Source organism: Vigna unguiculata, chromosome 7, assembly GCF_037176805.1.
Source record: "Vigna unguiculata cultivar grain cowpea cultivar isolate G323 ecotype 2 chromosome 7, ASM3717680v1, whole genome shotgun sequence".
Classification (NCBI taxonomy): Eukaryota; Viridiplantae; Streptophyta; class Magnoliopsida; order Fabales; family Fabaceae; genus Vigna; species Vigna unguiculata.
In genome coordinates, this window is record NC_140798.1 from 39,015,280 (window position 1) to 39,034,909 (window position 19,630).

The 19,630-nt window shown below is 28.1% G+C and overlaps 1 protein-coding gene across 2 annotated transcripts; it reads right to left on the reverse strand.

The window, feature by feature from the left end:
* Positions 1-11,196: 11,196 nt before the first annotated feature.
* On the reverse strand, positions 11,197-16,912 carry LOC114192112 (protein CHUP1, chloroplastic-like). 2 transcript variants are annotated; one of them, XM_028081704.2, is made up of 9 exons: positions 16,198-16,912; positions 15,940-16,031; positions 15,065-15,793; positions 13,153-14,511; positions 12,924-13,055; positions 12,555-12,736; positions 12,202-12,313; positions 11,818-11,961; positions 11,197-11,433 (listed from the first exon to the last, which is right to left on the reverse strand). In XM_028081704.2, the coding sequence occupies exons 1-9, from the start codon at positions 16,280-16,282 to the stop codon at positions 11,410-11,412; spliced, it is 2,859 nt and encodes a 952-aa protein (XP_027937505.1). In that variant the 5' UTR covers positions 16,283-16,912; the 3' UTR covers positions 11,197-11,409. The 2 variants fall into 2 exon arrangements, with proteins under 2 accessions (XP_027937505.1, XP_027937504.1); XM_028081703.2 differs by having other exon boundaries at positions 11,197-11,440; positions 16,198-16,911.
* Positions 16,913-19,630: the final 2,718 nt, after the last annotated feature.

The following is a 19,630-nucleotide window of genomic DNA, read 5'->3' on the forward strand; positions in this document are numbered from 1 at the left end:
CCGAAAGTGAATACTATCGATTTTGGAGTTTTCAGTGCATTTTGATTTTTTTTTTTCTGTGGTTACCATGATTTGCTGATTTCTTGAACGTAAAGATTCATGAAAGTTATAAAAAAGGGAAACTAGTGTTGAAACATGAGTAGCTGAGACGGCACAACACATACTGAAAATTTTTAGTTGGAGCAGAATAATGATATATAATAATATGACGCGTTTGGTTAGCGTCAAAGCATGATTTTCTCTCTGGGAGTGAAGATTAATAAACACACTTTCTCGTTGCAAGTCATCGTAAGTGGTTGTGGTCGAGAATGTGAAAGGATTTATCGATCCAACATTGGATTCAAATTTCTCATCAGCCGCATTTTTCTTGATATTTTCTCTCTCTGTATAAACAGTATGTCAACTCAAGAACTGATATGGCCGATTTCATTTTTTTTTATTAATTTATTCACTGGTTTTTTTTTATTAGGAATATAGTTATAGAGAAAAAAAAAATTTACATACGTTCGTCTTGTAATTTTTTTTATTAGATTTTTTCTACTTTTTTCCATTCTTCTCATTTTTCCTTTTTTTTTGGTAAAAATATTAAATATCTATTCAAATTTACCTAAATCTAATTAAGATTGGTTACTTCTTATATTAATATACAAAAAAGAAAAACTCAAATTGAGTCATCACGAATGTTTGTACTAATTTGCAGGAGTGGTTATTTTTTTTATAATTTATATATTTCCTTTTACGTAATTCATAAAAAAAACAATTTTCTTTACTATAATACTTCTTCAGGAGAGGAGGCTAAAACTAAAAAATAATAATTAATATTTAGAAATTAATTACTGATCATAATATATATAGAAATATTTTTCTTGCAACAGATTTTAAATAATCTTTTGTGGTTGAAAAATGTGGATAGACAATTCAATTAAGTAATAATATTTTGAAAAATACAAAATAATTAGAGCGAGCGAATATTTATGAAAAAAAATATATTCACAGAATAAACGTGGAATTATCTTAGGTGCGTTTGGGATACGTTTACATCAGCACAAATGAAAAATTAGGCTTTCTAAAACATGGAAGTAAGAAAAGAATTTTGTGTATTGTTAGTTCAACATATGTTTACTAGATTGTAAATGGAAAAAAAAAAAATACATACCTAACTATGAGTTTGGGGATTTATAAATTTGTGATTGATACTGCTGCATATAGAAAAGCAAGGAGCATGTACAAGCAATGATGGGTTATGTTCCTGAATTAACATTTAAAAGTACTATATATGTGTGTGTTTTTGTCAATGAGACAAGTAACCTCTTTGGTTTCTTCAGATGGAGGTGGGTGGATGTCAATGAACGTAGATATTGTGGGCCAAAAACCATATCTCCATATTAGGGGATAATCATATCAATATATCTTCATTATCACTTCGTTTCCCAATAATATAAATAACAACTTCAAAACTTTGCAAATCGGTAATTTTTTTTTTTATTTCTCATGATAATAAACGCGATTATACATAGTTAAAAACGAACAAGACACGAACCATTGTTTAGGATCATTCAAATTAAAAATATTATTATACACCTTTTACATTTTTAATTATGTCTCCATGAATTTTAACTACCTTGGATGATGCTTTCACATCTTCTTTTATTTGTCTCTCACCATAACACATGTCATTCTATCACCAGCGATCATCACAAAGGACACAGAAATTGTTGATGCAAGGAAGAAACTCAACATAATTGTGCACCTTCTCTACTCCGACATGTTTCAACTGTTCACATGTCCCGAGTCCTGGTGCAATGGGACAAGCTTTCGAGTGAGAAGTTCCTAATTATACATTAATCTTACATTTCATTATGTATTTTACAATTATATATACATTACCTAATTAAATATAATACATATATTTTCAGAAATAAAATTTAATACATATATATAAAGGCATAATTAGAATTAGATTTAGCAGGGCGAGAAGATTTCCTTATCATGATCTTTTTAAAGTGGTGCTTTCGATGTTGATGTGCGTAATTCATTGATATGATGAGGGACAAGAAAAAGGTAGTGATACTTGATGTGCATAATGCCAGCATATTCTAAGCGTATGCCTCACGCTTTTCACAAATTATATACATACGGTTCAAAAATTTTAGACATTTATATTTTTTTTAATACAAAATCTAAAAGCAAACTAAGATAATGCTTTATCATATGTTAACTTTTGTTTATTTAAAATTATTCTAGCCAAAAAATTTATAATTCGATCGATTAGGGCACTCAAACTGTCTTTTCTTTTTTTTTTCTTGAGATCCTCTTTCACGTCGATCTTTCTGATCCTTTGTATTCTCCTCCAATTCAATGTTTATCAAAATTTTTTATTTAATCCATATCTCTTGCCATAATTTAGACAATTACTTAAATTATCATCATTAGACTCTTTATTTACTCTTTATACTTTTGTCTTATAAATTTCACTGATATTAATAAATTGGCTTTTTAGAACTAAAAATCAAATCAACCCTAACTACAACAATAAAAGATAAATATGACAAATATTATTATAGAATAATAATATCTTAATTAGATTTTACACCTGAATTAAGTTTTCATCTCATAATTCCATTGAATAATATTTAAGTGAATGTAAAAAAAAAAACATAAAAGATAATGAGATCAAAAGCGAAATAGAAAAATACGAAAACGGTAACTCATATCTATTCTTATAAATACATCGCGCGTAACATCAAATAAAAAAATTATTTTTATCGGTCAAACTAAAGTTAGTTAATTCATTAACATGTTATATATATATATATATATATATATATATATATATATATAATATATATATATATATATATATATATATATATATATATATATATATATATATATCCTCTCCCTAAATGCGCCATAGTACCACAGACCACAGATACATTATTAAACAATGTAATGATCAATTATGAATCATATTATAATCAAAGCTTATGTCAGTACTTTAATTTGCTTGTTCAATAGCATTAATGAGGACCAAAATATCAACAATGCAAAGAGAAAATGCTTGACGTACACCACCATTTTGCGCTACACTAGCATAGTGTAAAATATTCAATGTTTTTAAGTGAAAGATGACATGGCATTGCTCCTTTATTTACTTGATGAAAAGAAGAAGAAGAAGCAGCGGAACCGCGGGATGCGGGTGGCATGTGTGACGAATGGAAAAAGGTGAAAATACAAATAAAAGGAAAGAGAGAAGTAGAAGAAGAAGGGTGAATAAATAAATAAATAAATGATGTCGACTCAAGAAAATAAATGAAAAAGAGAGAAGTGATAAATTTTGAAAGGAGAAAAACATTTGTACAAAGGTAAGCTCTGTTTTTGGAAATAATGAATTCAGTGTTTTTAGATATCAAGGTAACCATTAGACATGAAATTGAGTGATTGTACATTGACTTTCGCTTAAAAGAGTTTGGTTAATTCTGATTTTATGATTAATAATGTTTATAAAAACATGCTAAAACTTACTTGTGTAGATCTATTGGATAAAAAGGTATCAAATGGGATTGTTATATTGACTTTCTCTTATTAAATGTTTTTAAAAGTTTAATTATTTTACTTTTTTTATCCAATCAATACAGTTTATTATAAAATATTCAAATTATGTATAAAAAATAGTTTCCATTTTTGACTTACCTAAACTTGTTAATTATTAAAATGAGATTTATATTTTTATAATATTATATCTTTTTCATTTATTTTGAAAAATAAAGTCAGCAGTTATGTTCATTAAATTCAAAAATCCAATTCTTATCACAAATTAAATCAAGGGTTTTATATGTTTACTTGGTGTCCATCATGTTATAGTAGAAAAGAGTGACCGTCATGCTGGTTTTCACGTGTTAAATCATGGCAAGATACTATTCATGTTACCAATTCTGAAATGCTTACTCAAAGAAAACAAATAATATTAACAATGATATTATATATGTATCTACACAGACAAAGCTTCACTGATAACTACATTTCTTCTATAATGACTAAAGCTGTTTCCCACACATGTCAAAATCATCTCAACTTCAATATTTACAGAAAAATTTCTAGAATATGATAACATCATACTCTATAAATTTACATATATTTAAAGAAGTGTTTGAAAAATATTTGCATATAAAAATGAAAAGAGTAAATATAAACTTCACAATTACAACAGAAGCTCAAATTGTTTCAAACAACATTGAATAAAAAAAAAAGTAATTTCTCATCCATATTACTTATTTTCTTAAAACCTAAAAATTAAGATAACCCATATGTCACAACCATTACATTTTAAAAAAAATTAATAACGTGAGCCCAAACACCAATAGTTTGGAATGTTAGGGTTTTAAGGAGGAGTATCATTGGAGAGAATAAATATCAATGAGACTTAAGTTTAACCACATAAGATATTAACATTATTTTCAACTCAAAATTTTCAAACAATAAATTTATGAATTTTATCTTTATATAATACTCTACTTTTTCATTTCTAATTAATATAAAATGTATACTTACACTTGAATTCTTATCGTCTTGAATTCTTATCGTGAAAATGGTAGAAAGAAGAGTGGTGTTGTGTTTTGTTAATGTTTTTAAAAATGTAAAAAATAAAAAGGGTTTGCCGACTGTCCGGGTTGGCGTAGAGAATAATGGGTTCATGCACTTATTCAACCGGGCATGTCGTTGTCATAACTGCATCTTCAAGTTTAGGTATTAATTAACAGTTGTAATGTAAAGTAATGGATCCAGTGGCATTGTCACTGTTGTTGCAATTGATGGAGGCAAAGACAGTGACTATGAATGCAATTCGTACACAATAACTACCCAGACACACACAGTGAATGTGGAACCTTACCTAATCAAAAACCTTACTTCAACTTCTAAGTTCCACTCTGCCCCCATTCCTGCGATCTCATATATTGTCAAATCAATTATCTGTTCCTAGTTTTATATGGAATAAATTTTATCATAAAACAAAAATATTCGTATTATATTTCAAATACTTTAATCACTATTAAAAAATATTATATTATTTTAAATAGAAAAAGAATAATTGTTAAAAATATATTTTTGATATATTTTATTGTAAAAAAATATGTGTCGGTAAAAGTAAAATTTATTAAATATTTTACTGTCAAATTTTAAAGTTTTAATTATCAAAAAAAATATTTATAAATAATTACATCGGTAAAATTTATTAGTAATCGATAATATTTAGTACCAATGAATATTTTTACCATTAAATTTTGTCAATAAAATGAACACCCAAATTTTAACTTTAGTTTTTGTTATGTCATAATAAAATTCAACACTAAATCAGTTAGTAATATTTTTCTTTTAAATTTATTGATAATTATATTTTAAAATTTTGTTGATAAATTCGTTAGTAATTTTATTTTTTTTAAATCAACAATAGTTCCATTGGTAAAATAGTAGCCAATTTTTATGTCAATCTGACAAAAAAATTATTATAAATTAAATAAAAATGGATGAGAAGAAAAATAAGAAAAGGAGAAAGAGAAATAGGACAAGGATAAGGAAATAATCGCAACGAAGGAAGGAAAATAAGGGTTGAAAGAAGAGAAAATGGAAGAGAAAAAAGAAGAAAGAGGAGGAGGAGAAGGCAACGACGACATTGATAATGGACACAATAGTAGAAATGACAATGATGATAATGATAAAATAGAAAGAGGTGGGAGAGAAAAGAGAAGGAAAAATGGAGATAATAAGGGAGGAGAAGAACAAATTACAATATTTATCAATAAATTTTACTGACAGACAAACATTTCATCAAATAATTATCAATAGATATTCATTGACGAATAAATGCGATCAATTTAGATCATCAACAATTACTAATTACAGACAAATTTTTTATCATCAACAATTAGTGATGAATTTTTTGACTCATCAAAAAAAAATTATTAATTAACATTTTATTGACGAAATTTTGATCATCAATATTAGTAATGTTGTTTTGTTAATGAGTTTTTATGATTATTAATAAATTTTAACCGTTGATAATATTTAGTTATCTTTTAATATTGTTATGATTAATACTAAATAATTTATATTAGTTATAAATTATCTTAAACTAAAAATATATAAATAAGGGTAAGTTGATTTTATGAAATTAATTTAGATTTCAAATTAACTCTATGATATAATATAAACTAGAACATTTACACTTACCTATGTAATTTTATGTTTAAGATATCTAATTGTCATTATGAATTAGTATGTTAATATAAGAACTAGAAATAAATTTAAATTAATATATATATATATATATATATATATATATATATATATATATATTTATTTATTGACGAACATCAATATTAGTAATGTTGTTTTGTTAATGAGTTTTTGTGATTAATCAATAAATTTTAAGCATTGATAATATTTAGTTATCTTTTAATATTATTATGATTAATACTAAATATTTTATATTAGTTATAAATTATCTTAAATTAAAAATATATAAATAAGGGCAAGTTGATTTTGTGAAACAAATGAACTCTATGATATAATATAAACTAGAACATTTAAACTTACCTATTTAATTTTATGTTTAAAATATCTAATTGTCATTATGCACTAGTATGTTAAAAACATATAAAAACTATAAATAAATTTAAATTAATATATATATATATATATATATATATATATGAAGAAGATTTATTTCTTTTATGTTTATATCTCATAATTTTAATTTTTCTTTATAATATAATTATTTATTAAATTTTAAAAAATAAATCATTATTTTTACATATTTTTCTGTAAAATTATCTATATTCTTTTCTTTTTTCTTTTTTGTTAAAAAAATTATTTTTTCATTGTTTTATTTTACTTCTAATCAATATAAATTTAAATTTATTTTATATATTAATTTAATAACATTATAATATTATTACCTATTAATATAATGTTATGTATAATTAAAAAAATATATATTACACGTGTTCACGCTAATTAATATATATATATATATATATTATTTAAATTATTTTTAGGTTCTACCGGAATTAATCGCTATAGTTAATTAGTGAATTTTTTGATAGGTAATTGGGTTGGCGAAAACAAATTATCATTTATTTTGAATAAAAGATACATGTATTATCATATCATAAACCATCAATCAGATCGATTTAATTCGTTAATGATTACAAACAGATTCGATGCTTACTTTGGAACTCACTTTATGATCACAAGGGGTAGAGAGAGATCTGTTAATTAAAATTTGCTTGTGCAAATATCAAAGGTGATGAAGTGTTCACTGTTAATTTCTGCTTATTATTGTAATCAACACTATTAGGTGATTGACACTCTGATTAATTAGCTTTCACGTCTTTTTTTCCTTTCCTGTCCAACAATATAATTGTATGTGCACCATTTGATTATTAATTAATTACCATCTAATTAATCTCCAATGTTAACAATTAATCATCCACTTGGTTAAGGTGGAACCATCCGGTAGATTATAATATAAATCAATAACCTAATTGCAATCAGTCCCAAGCGTAATCACATCTTACTAAAAAACAAAGTATTATCATTTACTGACCGTTTAACATTAAATTAATCTTTCTTTTATAATATGTTATCCAACAACAATAGTTAAATTATTAATATTTGAGATTAAACTAGCGTTTTAACTAAAAACATTTACAATAAAAAACAATTTCTAATTGAAAAGTTAACATAGATTTAACTTAATTGGACAAGTTTGACCGTAACGAACAAAGAATTAAAATTATGTTATTTTTATAAACTAAAATTAAGTTACACATAGTTAATTCTGTCATATAAATATTTTTAAAAAAATATTTTAAATTTATGTATGAACTAATTGTGAAAAAAATGGTAAACTTAATTTTTTTATTTCTTTTAGAGTATGTTAACCGGTGTATTAATGTGCATTGGTTCCATCTTTTTATATTGAAAGTGAGAATAATTAAATTCATTAATTAAAATATTATAAATGTATATAAAAGATTTTATAAATATAAAAATATCGTTTAAAATTTCTAAACAATAACTTTATGATACAAATAAATATTTTGAAATTTCTAAAATTTTTACTAAAAATAAGAAAAAAAAATATTTTTTTTGACATATTGTTAGTTTTATACATTTGTAATTAATAATTTTAAATATTGAAATATTGTTTGTTTTTTTAATATATAAAATTTTGTTAAGCTAAGAAGAATGTTACAAAAGTTCATCAAGAAATCAGAGAAAAGAAATTCAATGAAATATCAATTTGATACTTTAATTATTATTTTTTTAAAACTTTTTAGATGTTTAACACTATTTTTTGTTGGTTTTTTTCTTAATTTAAACCTTCTTATGTTTAATTATATTTTATTTTTTAGTAATATTAAAACATAGTTATTTAATTATTTTTTAACTTTTATTGATGAGAATTAAATAAAATATTAAACACAACTATACAACACTTATGGACATTTTTATCTTTTTAATAAAATAAACTGCATTAGTGGCTATTAGGTTAGATTTAATTTTAATCATAATTAACTATGAACTTTTGAAAAATTTAATTAATGAGTATTAGATCAAATTAAGGTGAACATGTATTAAACTGCGTAAACTACTCAAATGTTATTATGAAAACTTAAATATTATAATGAAATGTGTTTGAAATGTTTAATAAATTTAATAAATTTTGTTTTAAAAAGAATAAATCCATGTTTTTTTAAATAAGACCAAAGATTGAATTTGTCTAGAATTTAAAAATAAAAATAATTTTTATTTTTATTTAAAATTAAAGATAAAAAAATATATTTAACTCTTTATATGTAAATATATATGTGAATAGACGTCACTTATAGTTCACAATTTATAAAATTCAATTTATTTAGCGGAATTACCGGTTGTGAATTTAGGTCTAATGAAAGCTTTTCGTCGTGCACAGCATAAGAAATCAAGATTAAAATTTTTATTTAGAAAATTTTTCATACTTAATTGTCAGTAATACTTTAAATATATTGTTGCTGAATAATTAAAGAAAAAAAAGTGTAATAAAAAGTTATTTTTGTAACAATAGATCACATTTCTTGATGAGTTTTCATTATCGAAACAGCCAAATGGAAATTATAATCCACTTCAAAATTTTAGCTAAACACTTCATCTACATTTCGTTTTCATCCCTTTCTGGAAAAGGGTCGGCGAAGGGAAGAAAAAGTGAATGTTGGTAACTTTAGTGGCTTAGAAATCTGATTTCCTTCATTATCATAAAAAATTGCACCTGAAAATTGCAATGGTTTGCATTTCTCACCCATCAGTATGGTCTTCTTCCACAAGCATTCACCATCTTCTTCTTCCTTTATTTTCTTCCAGCCTTGTCGCATTGACTTGTTGGTTTTCTTTGTCATCTTGTTTGAGATGGGTAATGACTCTTCTTGCTGCTTCCTTTTCAAGCACCAATTTTGATTGATTGCTTTCAGGATTTTCTGTATTATTTTTTGAGGTAAAAAATTGGGAAAATGTGATTGATTAGGGGCAAGTTGGGTTTTCTCTGATAATCCCTCAGTATCTTTTGCACAGAAAGGTACAACACAGAGATGGGTGAAAAATCTTGTGGGTGAGTTCATATGATTGTTGAAGCAACTCAGATTGTTCATCTTTCTCAAGTAAATGGGAGTGATAATGTTAAACGTAAATAAACTTGCATTCAACTTGGATTTATAGGCCTTTTGTTGGTGAAAAAAATGAAAAATATATTACTTCTTCATTTTATAAGTTTCTTTATTTTAAAGGAGTCAAATTTGCAATAAATAAATAAATAAATCTTTTATTCTATTATAATTACAAAGTATATATTGAATTTATTAATTTTTATAAAAAAGATAGACGTATATTTTTAGTAGAATTCTCTCCTTTAGGTTTTTTCATCTAGAACAAGGCTTAATATCTTTATTAACATGGATTATTTATTGTTCAAGCTAACATTAACTTTGAACTTATACAATTTCATATAATTTACTTCATAGTTAATGTAACAACACTAAAATGGAAGCTAGGACAACACAAATTTATATCAATATTAATCATGATACAATTATACTTAAAATACTTTTTCTATATATATATATATATATATATATATATATATATATATATATATATATATATATATATATATTGAATAACCACACCTATTTAATTTCATGAATGAAAAATATTAAACGGAAAATTTGAATCTGAGTTGTCATTCACTAACGTATTTACATGACACACATAATGTAATAAATTTATGTTAAAATTCATTAATGTATTAATTTTTTTCAAAAAGTAATTAATAATACCATTAATTAGTAACCTTTAGTAACAATACCATTAATTAGTAACCTTTATTATTAAAACAAATGGTATCAATATTATAAAAAAGTTTATTTAGTCAAAATTTGAGTTAATTGTATAATTTATTATCAGATTTTTCTCAAATTTTACGTTCAATTTATGTTTCTTACAAAATATATATATATATATATATATATATATTTCTTTTTTTTTAAATTTGGACTCGAAATTAAAATATGTTTGTTTCTTAACTTTAATATTTTGGTCCCAAATTTAAAATTAAATTAATATAATTCTTTTAATTTTTCTACTTGTTAAATGATGTTCTATAATGACATGCGAACCGATTAAAGATTTTTGACACATTTCAATTCAAATGTCAACTTAAAACACCATTTAACAGGTAAAATAAAAAGAAAGAATTAATATCATTGATTGTAAGATTGTATCCATATATTTTTAAAAAAATTTAAGAACTAAAATATATCAAAATTTGAAATAAAGAAGAATTTCAATTTGACATTTAAATTTTTGAACTAAAAATATATAATTTGTTTATTTATTTATTTTTTCCTTGTTTAAGTAGAATAAATTATTTTAAACCATAATTTCTAATTCGAACTCGTCGCAAACTCTGACAAAATCATCTAGCTGACCAAATTTAGATACAAATATTACTGTTGAACAAGGGCAGAATGGGTATATTTTTCAATTAGTATATCTCAAAATATATCAATTTAATCACATGTAATTTATTTATACTTATAAATTGAATTTTGTTTATTTAAATTAAAATTATTACACAAATATTTACTAGTTGATTTAGTTAGCTTTTTGCCGAGTGAAATTAGCATTTACTACATTGAATGAAAATTGAGGCAGAAGAATGACATATACAGCTGACGAGGTAACATACATTACAGAACCAACTACATCTGTGAAAAAAACAAAAAAATCTTTTGTTGATCATCTATTTATGTTTCTGGTTACTACTATCTTCACCTGCTGGAGCATGGATGCGGCTTCTTAGTTCTTCAAAAGCCTTCATGCTCTCTGTATCGAAACCTCCTGCAAACTAAAAAGAGTTGCACTTTATTTATTTGAGGTTGCAGCAAGAAAAATCTTGACCTATCGAGTTACCAAATTTTAGTCCATTTGTTTTTTGTTTGTAAAAGGAAAAAAATGCATAGCCTATTTCTTGGGCCAACTGTTTAAGGGCCCAACTTGTCCCATTACAAATTTTGACAGTTCCATATTTCATTAGCTGATGCAATATATATATAGACTTTTTTCTCAGGTTTTAAAGGAAAAGCTCTAGCAGCCAAAATAATGGAGTTGGAAGCAGGTAAGTAAACTTTGTTACACTTCAGCTTCCTAGTTTATCTATGCAAAATCAGTTTATGTTCATGAGAGATGTAGAAGTGAAAACAAAACCAAGAGCCTTAAAATTACCTGATGAACACGAAACGCAAAACGTACTCCTTGCACAATTAAAAACTCTCTGTTTGGTTCCTTGTCGGGTCCAGATAATATATCAAGTTCAGATGCAACACGTTTCATATACTTGTTTGCCAGTTGCACAGAGGAAAGCTTGATCTGCAGTGAGAGAATTACCAGTAGCAACTACTAAGTGACCTTTTAATAGCTTCAAACAGAAGCAGGCATCAACAGCAAACAAAGGCCATGCATTTGTTATTATATTTTTAAGTTTGTATTTATCTCTATTTTGGTTAGTTGAAATATTCTTACTACTAGTAACTAGATCATTTTACCTTCGGGAACAAGTTCTTTATTTTTAACAGGAACGCAAACTGATTCTGTAATTTAGAAGCATACCTTTCCCATAACTCCCGTATCTAATAGCCAAGTTACTGGTATTCCAAACTCTTTGAACCGCGAAATAGCCATATCTCTTGTTCGTAAGAGTGCATATACGCTTTGCTCCACTCTAGAAGCAAAAATAGAGAAAGATGGAAATAGATCAATTAATAAATAAGCTTCATTCTATATCTATAGAGAATAGCAAGGAACATGTACACCAAGAAACATTATAACAAACATGTTTATCACATTCTACATTTGTGACTTGAAATGTCTGAATCTCCAGCATTTAATCAGACATAAGAAAATAGTTTACATTCTACTCGGATAAGAGTCATTCTAACTATAACATGAACGATGACGCTTACTTTTCAAGCAACGAGTACATTTTCTGCAAAGCAACTTCACATGGGTGTTTGGGATCATCAGTGAAGGTGGAGACTTGCTTTTCCAATTTCATCAGATCCATATATTCAAAAGCTGCCTCCCTCAGCACATCAGTTTTCCCTTCGGGCCAATCAAAATGCTTGAGAACAGCTCGTTCATCGACCTTGTAAAAAGGAATATATTGAGATGAATAAAATGCACATTGGATGTGAAATTGCAAAGGACGAATGCAATTTATGGGGGAAAACAGCAAAAAGAATCAACTTCCATACTTTCTCACAGTCTGCAGTTTATATGAATTAGTTTCTGGAAGCTTGTTAATGATAGCTAGAAATGACACAAGCACTTACCAAGAAGGAAAGCTCTCCATCTAACCAGTTCACAAAAGCCACTAGATCTTCAATCTTATTGAAGGATGCTGCACGAACTTCATTTGCCAAGGACAAGACAAAGTCACCCTGTGTTTCCACATCGGCTTTCACCTAGGTCCATATCCATTAAAAATAAGGTTCTAAAATTTTTAATTATAGAAATGACAATATGAAAAAATAACAAAGCCGGGGTGAATTTGTAATGTACAGCTAAGAGGAATGATGATCTGTTCTCAATCTCCCCAATCATGTTGCTCCTAGCATCAGATGCATAAGTTGTAGAAGAAAATAATGATGAAGTTTCATTCTTTTCCTCTCGTTTCATCAGTGTCTGATAAAATTCAACTAGCTCAGGAAAACGGTGAACATTATCAGAAGCTAATGCTCCTCTTGATAGGTTTCCTAGTGGAGTGGGAAGTGGTCCACCTGGTGGTGCTGGTGGTGGTGGAGGAGGAAGAGATTCAGACGGAGGGCATGATACTGCATTTGAAGAATTTGAATTTGTACAAATTGGTGCACCATCAGATGGTTTAGGAGGTGGCTGAGGCACCCTAGGTGCCCTTTTCTCAATGTGGACAAGGTTCATCTTGCTAATGGTTTGACTATCAACATTCTTAGCATAGTCAGGATGATCGTTTGAACTACCACAAACATGTGTCTTCTCCTTTAATTGAGCGAGTTTTGATGGAAAAGACATTGTCCTCTCTCTTTCAGCCTTGGACATATTCAAATTTGAATTGCCACCAAACTTTTGCACTCTCACTTTCTCAGCCTTTTCCTTAATTTGTTTTTCCCTTTCTAAGGCCAATTTATGGCGGTCTTTATATGCAGGATATTTTCCATCCAGATACCCAGCAACTGTCTTAGACATCAATTGGAATGAAGATGCAACAGAATTTAAGGATTCACAGGATGAAACTCTTCTTATGCTAGGAAGAGCCAGAGTTTCAGGAGAATTAGAAGGTTCCTGATCATTCTGCCCAAAGGTAGTGATGGCTACAGAATCACCAGCATTCCTTTGCATCAAGGATTCCAGGGAATTCCTAGGTCTATTACTCATATTCATCCTGCTTAGAGAGCCACCAGAAAGATATCTGGCTGGTGATGAAAGAGCACTTGAATCATCTTTGCTTTTGCCCCATTTCTTCAACTTTTGGATTAAACTAGTTTTCTTGCTAACACTACTATGTTTACTCATAAAGCTGTCAATGGAAGAAGCATTGTCAAAATCTTCACTGCCTGGTGAAGAGGTATGAGAGAAGTAGCTATCAATATCTGTATCCCCTTGTCCATGCTCTGATCCTGCATATTCTAACATTAACTGCTTAGCCTTCTCCTGTGATTTTGGGCTGAGACTTGTGTTTAGATCACGGGTTGATAATTTTCCAGGAGGTGCCTGGTAATTCTTCAGCTCATACCTTAAGCATGCATTTACCCAACGAAGATATACAAGCTCTTCAACTTCACTGAACCTATTAATTTGGAGTCCTTCTACTTGCTTTAGCAAGTCTTCATTCATATGCCTCAGGCTACTTACCTCCTCTTTTACCTTGGAAAGCATTTCATTCTGCAGTTCAGGGCAAAGCATCTCAAAATGAAATTATACTCATTGCGAGTAAAGTTTATAAATCTAATACTAATTTACCACTATCATGAAGGAACTACGCAATCATTTTCAACATTTTTTCTCAAATAATTGATATCCATATACATCTTCAAAAGAAATTGCTTCTAAATGTTACATTCCCCCATTAATCAATAAACATACAATAGATCACACCAGAAAGAACATACGGGTGTCAACTAAAAATAAAGAAAAAAACTTCAGATTCAGTTTCTTTTATATTTATATAAACTTCATTTAGTTAATGCTTGATTACTCTCAATCATTGAGGTTCTCATTACTTTCAACCATCATTTCTTACTTGTGTGGCAAGTATTCAGTTGGCTGACAAGGTAAACAACGAGGACTTATTGATGTTAAATTATTGATTAAAAAATATAATATTAGGTAGCTGAAAACTTATCATACACTTGTCCAACTATGAGTAATTCTTAAATATTGGTTTCATGCATCTGTTTAAGTCACAGAAGGACAAAGTTTACTGTATGAATCTGACCTCATTGGAGAGTTCTGTAATTCTAGATTCAGCAGCATTGAGTTTAACTGTCACTTCTCGCTTCTCGTGTTGAAGTTCTTTATTTTCTCTCTTAAGCTCCACAACTTCAACCTCCAAGTCATTCAGAGCTTTCAATTTCTTTCCAATTTCAGCATCTTTCTTGACAACCTCTTCTTCCTTCATCACTAGACTGGAAACTTTTTGTTTAAGCAATAACAACTGGGTTTTTGCCTGGTTAGCCTCAAGCTGTATCTGCCTTCGCAGTTCCTTGATTTTGCTTCTTGCTGCCTCAAGTTCTCTCTTGGCAGAAGCTCCATGTGTGAGCTCTTCTTGAAGCTTCTTCCTCTCTTCTTGCAAGGAATTAATGGTCATTTTAAGCATATCTATTTCTACAGTCTTAATATTCAACTGCCTTTGCAACTCCACAAAGTCCGCTTCCTGCTCCTTCAAACCATAGTACTCCAGCAATTCACCTTCAAGTTTCACTTCCCTCTCTTCCAATTCCCTCACTAGATTCCTCAACCGTTCTAATTCACTGGCATTGTTAGCCATGTCAGTTTCATAAACTTTGTCTTTCCTCTCCTCATCAGTCCTATCAGCAAGTAATGGAAAATCAATCTCTCCAGATAGAAGGCTTTCAAGTTCAGGAGAAATATCATCTTCAAAGTCATCGGTTCGATTGGTTACGCTGCTAATTAACATAACCTCCTTTTGATCTTCTTCTTGCCTCTGCAACAACGTCAAATAATGTCACAAAAGTAATTAAACATTCCAATTCTTTTCCATTCACATGAAGACAAGAAAGCAAACAAAAGAAATCCTCACGACCACCATAAACAAAATTGAATTCAATAACTTCAGTCCAATATACTCACAATCTTCGTGGTGAGACCATCAGTAGAATGAGTAACCTGCTCCTGTTCTGTACCCTCATCTTGACTTTTTCTAAATCTCGCTTCACCATGTTCTGCTCCACAATGAGAGAATTAAGTTCAACAAAGAGGGTCAGCTTTATTTACCGGAACAGTCATCAACATGAAGCTAGATGAGATCATTTTGCATGTTGAGAAGTGAATTGATCAAAATCTATGAAAAAATAATAACAATAATAAGTGGTGAATAAGCACAAGTACCTGATCTTGAGTTATTGACATTCAGCTGCTTAACTGTGAGGGCTGCAATGGAAGCAGCAACTATCACCCCTAACCTGACTATCATGAATCTAGAGGCGGCATCAATGTCCTAACTATACCCATTTCCCCCAATTTTCATAACAAAAAGTTCAAATCATTGGAGCTTTGAAAGTGAAAACCAATGACTCAGAATCCACAACTGGGGCAGAACAGAATATAGCAAAGAGAAATCCCGGAACAAAAGAAAAGCAAAAACCAGATTTAGAAACGCAATTTCCAATCTTTCACCTTGGCACAAGCTTACCAAATAGAATTCCTTGCACTATTTTGATACAAAGAGACACGCAACGAACAATAGCTAGTGGGCAATCCGGGCACACAATGGGTGGGTCTAATAAGTAACCAAGATCCGGTCACAAGAACGTTATGAAGTTACACTTAAACGCAAGCAGAGAAACAAGATTTGCTGAAAAGAAGTTGTCAGCGTAAAACTATAACATGAACAAGCTTCTCCTAAGGTTTTTTCCCTCCTCGTTTTAAGGTTATTCCTAATCCTATTACATGGCTCTGGTAATTTATATATGAATGAGATGAAAAAGGAAAATACGAGAAATTGGTTTGACTCTTGCCCCTCTTCACTTTCATTTGCTGTAGCCGTTTTCGCCCGTTGTTGCTCGTTCCAGTTTCCCCCTTTAAATTTTTCACATTTGCCTCTACCAGTCTTGTTCCTTTTTAACTTCTTGTTTTCAAAGAATCATTCTTTTTATTTTGTTCCTTTTAAGCTTTATTCCGTTTCTAACATTTAAGTAAAATATATCTGCAACTGATTACAAACTAGGTGATAATAATAATAATAATAATAATTTAGAAAATGAAATTAATAAAAATAGTTTTATAAACTGGAACTAAATAAAATTATATTATATCATAATGTTATAAAAGTCATTTGTATGACTTGAATATAATGTTGTAATATTCAACTGTACATCTGATTCCGTTTGACATTTGTTCAACTACCAACAAGAATACAACACAGCAAGAAACTTAACTACGACTCATACCACAGACTTTCACTTTATAAACTTAAAAATAACATAAGATTCTAAAATCTTTGTTATACTTCACCGTCGAAGCTGACTTTAGTGGATTAATGTTACTTATTCACTGAACAAGATTCCAATCTTTAATATATATATATATATATATATATATATATATATATATATATATATATATATACACGATTTTATTTTAAATTGGATAACTAAGTAGCCACATTTATATTATATCCTTCAATTGAAATATACATTACAGAATATAAAATGTTAAGAAATTATACCATTAATTTTTTTCATTATCTTACTAAAAATAATTATGAAAGAAAGAAAAAAATACATTATTATTGGTAAAAGAAAAGTTAAGAGAATAGATTTTAAAATATTTCAAGAATAAATTAAAAGAGTATACACAGATAATAAAGACGAGATATAAATAAATAGATTTTTGAGTAATTTAAATTAACTATAGTGGAGACTCTGAAGCACCAAAATGGTCGTAATCAAACTCAAATACAGTCATCAATAATTGTAAGTAATTTAAAGATGGAACCTCTTTCTAAGTGCATGATTAGGCTTAAGAGTAAAAGGTGTTTGACAGAATTATATAAAAACAAAAACATTTTTATATTTGTTGGGAGGACCCACGGTATATTTAGATCAAGGACTTTCAATTTGTCTTATTTGTGGCAAGGTGGGTCTATTCTAGGGCGATCTGTATTAGGATTGGCACACCAATGTAACAATGCCCAAGTTTTTTTTTTTTTTTTTTTGGAACAATAGGGAAATAAAACAGGAACATAGAACTTTAGCCCAAAACAAACACTACTTTAACAAAAACATGAATTAATCAGATTAGGCTCTTTTTAAATTTTTGTAATAGAAAAGGCTAAAAAGAAGTAGGTTGTGGGGTTTATCCTCTTTCTTCCATTAATATTATTGAATATTTTTAGCTAGATGAGGGACAGTTGCTTCCTTGTCATTTCAAAATCACAATACATTTACACCATTTGATCAAACAATTCTTTGTAAGGGACAAATATTTATAAACAAATTTTCACTTAATTTATTTAAATCTAAACAATAAACGTCAAAAACCAATTAAAAAATGTCTAATTAGTTTATAATATTTTTATTTATTCTATTTACTTCTTTATCTTTAGTTATCTTTCCTTGATGAAATAATTTAAACTTTTATTTCATTTCTTACTTATTGTCATTCACGTTATCTTATCAAACTTTAAAAAAAAAGGTTATTTCATTTAGTTTAGTTTTTCTATTGTTACGTACCCATCTAGTTTAAAAATGTAGGCTAAAGAATCTCCTAAGGTGAGAAAGCACTAGTGTACCACTTTCAAATACCAAAAACAAATGGAATATAGGACCTTTAATAGCGACCAACCTCTTCTTCTCGTAATAGTACAATTAAATGATGTTTTCGGTATACTCTCTGGGTTAGAAGAAGAGACTAATATACATTTATTTTCACTTACAATATAACAAAAAAGATTTGAAATATGTGTAACAGGTATGTGGAAGTAAGAACGGTGTATCATAATTAACTTAAAGCTCATTTATAACAATTTGATTTATTGATCCTCACCCTTAATAGTAAAGGAAATAAGTTATGGAAGGGTGTATGAGTTTCAATTATAAGGAACATATGGGATCATAGGACCAAAATTGTGTTTAGACAAGGAAAAGTAGATGTAGAAGAAATATTTACTTTGACACAATTAAATGTTTGAGCTTTGACGAAGTATAAAGTTGGTAACTTTAATTTTTTTATTCACACTAGATTTATTGTCCAATTAAGTGCATTCATTCTGTTACTTATAAATATAACCACAATCACAAATAAGGGATTGGGTAGGGACCAAGAATGCCTATCAGGAAGCAAGAAATGTGAGTTAGGTGTTTTGTCCCCTCTCAAGACAACTTAACCATGTCAGGCTTTTAGTCTGGTGCTTGTTCTGTCTGTGCAAGAAATTAGTGAAAATTTTTGTCTCATACAACTCTTAACATATTTAGAGGCAACCTAGAAATATCAATAAGATCAGATGCAGCACAAAGGTATAGTAGTAAATGGATATGGAGGACTAAATAACATAATGCAAATCCATTATAATATGATGTTTGATTATAAACAAAAACTTTGGACCTAATATAGCTTTATGGACACTATATAAAAGTACTTTAATTATTAAATGGGAAGTCAGCTGAATTTTGTTAAATTTTGGTTGTATGATCTCTACAATAGATAAATGTTTTTCTAATAGGATAACACAGTAAAAAAACTCTGTAATTATATATATATATATATATATATATATATATATATATATCATCCCTTAGATTTCTAAATTTTTTATAGTAAG